Raw genomic sequence first — 4,783 nt, 5'->3', positions numbered from 1 at the left:
AAAAAAAAAAAAGTAAATGTCCTTTTGATGATGGTGACTCACTGTATAAAGATTAGACACTTTTTATTAAAACAAGCATTTTGGAAAGCATTTTGCAAATAATTACATTTAAAGTTTCTGAAATTTGGAAGTGTTCATTTCTGTTTGAAAATGGTTTTTCATTTATTTTATTGCTTTGGTAGGCAAAGTGTTGTACCAGCTATTTTTACGACATTCAAAGACTTAGAATGCACAGATTTTATTTACTTTCTCATTTGTTTCCATCTAGGAACTGAGTAACGGCTCCATGGTTAGGATCACTATTCCTGAAATTGCCACCTCTGAGTTAGGTACGATTGAGAAGTTTCATTTCTAAGACATGAAGTAATTGTGATTTACGTTAATAATTGGGGTTTTAAACATTATTTTTCCATTTTTGAAGCCGCTGGATCAAGTTCTTAGGTTTGTAGAGGAGCTTTAAAGAGTCAAGGGGTGCTTTGTGAAGTCTACTCTGTGTGTGCTCTAAGGCTGGAGTACAGGTGAAGGATGTGCTGGTTCTGTTCCTCGGAGATTCTTCTGTTGAGGAATATAATGCAGTGTAATAACATATGGACATGCCAGCGGAGCATGGTGGCTCACACCTGTAATCCCAACACTTTGTGAGACTGAGGCGGGCGAATTGCTTGAGGTCGGTAGTTCGAGACTAGCCTGGCCAACATGGTGAAACCCTGTCCCTATTAAAAGTACAAAAATTAGCTGGGTGTGGTGGCGCACTTCTGTAATCTCAGCTACTGGAGAGTCTGAGGCAGGAGAATACCTTGAACCCGGAATGCGGTGCTTGCAGTGAGCCGAGATCGTGCCCTTGCACTCCAGCCTGGGTGATAGAGTGAGACTCTGTCTCAAAAAAAAAAAAAAAAATATAAATATATGTATACACACACACACACACACACACACATACGGACATGTCTCTTGCAAGAACATCTGGGAAACAAAGCCTAAGCAACTAGGATATTTCTTGGCATATTTAATGTTTTGTTTTTTTTTTCTGTAATGTATTAATGATGTTTTTAATCTTAAATATCTCAATTTTCAGATAAGTTGTGAAATTAGCATAATTGCCTTAATTGAATAAAACTTAGTATTATTGTCAAAATACAATCAGAATTATCTTAATAAATATTGGATTCTGCTTGAATTATTCCTGAAATGCAGTTTCAAAATGCTAGAGGAGAGTATTTGTGAACATAGAATACTAAACAAAATATTAGAATTCAAGGGATTTGCCAACAAACATAGGTTAAGAAAAGAATGCCTATGTGATATAAGGAACTTCATGACATCTCTTGCTTTCAAAATCTAACTGTCAAAGCAGGACATTGGCAGATTGTAGACTAGAATGACTTTTTCATTTTAGGAATTTTCACTGGGTGGGTAAATGGTATTTCAAGTTGATATAGAGATTCCTTGCCTTCTAAAAGGTATTTCGTAATCACAAGGCCAGGTACCTAGAGGCATTATAAGCCTAAGCAAAATATATAAAATAGATAGTAATGGAGGAAATTAAATAAATAAAACAAAATTTTACCCCTTTATAGCCAAATAGAAGCCCCATAGGTTATGTACATACATTTATGTATTTTACCTACAAAGGGTTCTCACACACTCATGCAGCATTGGATTTGCACTTAATTTGGATTCAGCTATGACATACTTGGTTATTTGGTATTTTAATATTATTTGCTTCCAATCTGTGCTGTGTGAGTGTGCACATTGCAAACTGATGGGACAGAGGATGTGTTGCTGAGGATGGGCCCAGTGGCATGACAGTGGAAAGGGAAAAAAGAATCCTGAAAGAGAGGATATGTGAGTACAAAAACATTGCAGTTTGGGATTATTTACTACTAAAAGTAGATTTGGGTCTCTTCACAGTGGTAGCCCTGGCCACTCTGAGGGACTCATTGTATGCCAGTGTAGTGCTATAATTGATGTGGAGCCATTGAGAATGGTATAAAGCCATTATACCAGGTGTGGTGGGCTCGTGCTTGTAATTCCTCCCCTTTGGAAGGCTGAGGTGAGAGGATTGCTTGAGTTCAGGCGTTTTGAGACCAGCCTGAACAACATAGACTCTGTCTCTACAAAAAGAAAAATAAAATTAGCCAGGCGTGCTGGCATGTATCTGTAGTCCTTGCTACTTGGGAGGCTTGACCTGGTGGACCACTTGAGCCCAGGAGTTGGAGGTTACAGTGAGCTATGATTGCACCACTGCACTCCAGCCTGGGGACAGAGAAAGACCCCGTTTCCCTTTACCAAAAACAGAATGGTGTAAATTATGTGGTATTAACTCTTAACCCTTTTAAGGCAGAGAGCATGTGAAACATTTTAGAAACTGAACAATGTCAGAAATGAAAGTTATAAAGCTTTGGTTCATAGGCATGTTTACTCATTTAGAACATCATGTAATGCTAGCTAAGCATTGCTATTTGTGGATGCGTATATTGAATATTATATATTTACTGAAGTATTTAAGCAGTATTTATGTAAATGTGTAAACATAGAAGTTGTATGTTTTTCATAGTGACTTTTTTTTTTTTTGAGACAGTTTCACTCTAGTCACCCAGGCTGAAGTGCAATGGCGTGATCTCGGTTCACTGCAACCTCTGCCTCTCGGGTTCAAGCGATTCTCCTGCCTCAGCCTCCCAAAAAGCTAGGATTTCAGGTGCCCGCTGCAATGCCCAACTGATTTTTGTTATTTTTAGTAGAAACAGGGTTTCACCGTGTTGGTCAGGTTGGTCTCGAACTCCTGACCTCAGGTGATCCACCCGCCTCGACCTCGCAAAGTGCTTGGATTACAGGCATGAGTCACCGTGCCTGGCCCATAGTGACCTTTAATTTGTCACCTGAGCTAGAACATCTTTAGAGTGAAAGGGGGAGCAGTTAGTAATTGCTGGGGCAATGGATGTAAATCAGTACTGTCTCTGGCAAACTGGGCTATTTGGTCACTTTATTTCTGATTCAAAATTAATAATCGAAAAGCTGTCCTTGGCTGGGCACAGTGGCTCACACCTGTAATCCCAGTGCTTTGGGAGGCCAAGGCAGGCGATCACGAGGTCAGGAATTCGAGACCAGGCTGACCAACATGGTGCAACCCCGTCTCTACTAAAAATACAAAAAATTAGCCTAGCTGAGTGGCAGACACCTGTAATCCCAGCTACTTGGTGGCTGAGGCAGGAGAATTGCTTGAGCCCAGGAAGCAGAGGTTACAGTGAGCCGAGACCGCACCACAGCACTCCAGCCTGGGCAACAGACAAGACTCCATCGCAAAAAAAAAGAAAAAAAAAAAAAGAAAAGCTGTCTTCAGACCTCTTTCAAGCCCTGTTAAATTCAGTAGTTGGTTTTAGTTTCAGATGATTGGTTAGGTAATGTTTGCATCTCATTGGCTCTTTAGTGACAGTTTTCTTTTCATAATAATTGGCCTTTATATAGTAGAAATTTAAAAACTTGATTATTGAAAGGGAAAAGAAATGCATGCAGAGTAAGAATACTAAAATTAATCTTTGCTTTTAATAGTACAAACGTGTTTGCAAGCAATTAAGTGTATCCTGCCAAAAGAAATAGCAGTTCAGATGCTTGTCAAATGGTACAATGTCCACAGTGCTCCAGGAGGACCCAGTTATCACTCAGAGTGGAACTTATTTGTGACTTGTCTTATGAACATGATGGGTTATAACACAGACCGCTTAGCATGGACTAAAAATGTAAGTAAATACAATTGTTTTCTTTATGCGTTAATTCTGTTAATGTAATGGTTGCATAATTGGTAATGTAACATTCGGAGTACATAATAGGCATACCATATTCAAAATAATAGAATAATATTAAGATTTCTTGTATCTATATATTGTAAATCAAATCTCATTTAATATTTAATATTAATATTTTACTAGTAATTATAGTTACTGAGCTTTAGAACGTTAAAGCATATATGACTATTTCTTATTTCACCTTTGTAAAATGACTGCAAGTTGTACTAGGATTAGTGATAGTCTTGGTTTTATTGATGAAGAAACTGGATCACAAAGAAATCACAGATCTGTGATTTTTTTAAAAACTATGACTAGACTGCATCTTCTGACTCCTTGTTTAACGTTGTTTTCTGAAGACAAGATTGTCTTTTTACATACATGTTGCTTGGGATGTGAGGAGGAAGGTTTGATTTGAGGGGGATTTAAAGTACTTTAGCCTGAGTATCGACTCTGTTAATGGTATAAAGCCTTATCTCTCACCCTCTTTCCCCAGAAACATCCTTACAGGCCCTTATTAGATTATTTACAAAATCAGCAGAGTGGTGTCTTCAGTATTAGTGATCTCTTTCTAGCTCTGGAGATCCCTCGCAGGACAACCTTGCCTGGGTCACTCTGAAAAAAATCACTCTAGATTGTAATTACCCTTTTTCCAGGTAACTCAGCTGTTCCATTCTATACGTTTTAGCCTTGTACAGCAAATCCATTTTTAAAACTTGCTTTTGTCTCAATTATGAAAGGCAAATGTGGAAAATGGAGGAATTAAGAAAATAATTATACTACTCAGAGATAACCACTCTAAACATTTTGAAGTTACCTTCTGTATAAAATATCAATGAAAATTTCGCATATCATTAAAAAATTTTTCTAAAAAACCTCCATCATTTCATCATAGTATAGTTTTTTGTCATAATTAACCCATAGCTAATAATTGTACCTTGTGAATCTTTTGTTTTCCTTATTGTGAGTAATTTATAAACATCCTTTTTCATGAATCTTTT

The 4,783-nt window shown here is 37.6% G+C and overlaps 1 protein-coding gene across 3 annotated transcripts in view; it reads left to right on the top strand.

Moving 5' to 3' along the window:
- The window catches only part of ANAPC1 (anaphase promoting complex subunit 1), a 128,834-nt gene that overhangs the window by 44,124 nt on the left and 79,927 nt on the right, over positions 1 to 4,783 (top strand). For all 3 annotated transcript variants that reach the window (XM_017856211.1, XM_017856210.1, XM_017856213.1), the window contains 2 exons: positions 269 to 329; positions 3,550 to 3,737. In XM_017856211.1, coding sequence (XP_017711700.1) covers positions 269 to 329; positions 3,550 to 3,737 — 249 coding nt within the window. The remainder of the gene's footprint in view (positions 1 to 268; positions 330 to 3,549; positions 3,738 to 4,783) is intronic.

Source organism: Rhinopithecus bieti, unplaced genomic scaffold (assembly GCF_001698545.2).
Source record: "Rhinopithecus bieti isolate Rb0 unplaced genomic scaffold, ASM169854v2 scaffold_42219, whole genome shotgun sequence".
NCBI lineage: Eukaryota > Metazoa > Chordata > Mammalia > Primates > Cercopithecidae > Rhinopithecus > Rhinopithecus bieti.
This window is presented reverse-complemented; position numbering and strand designations above follow the sequence as displayed.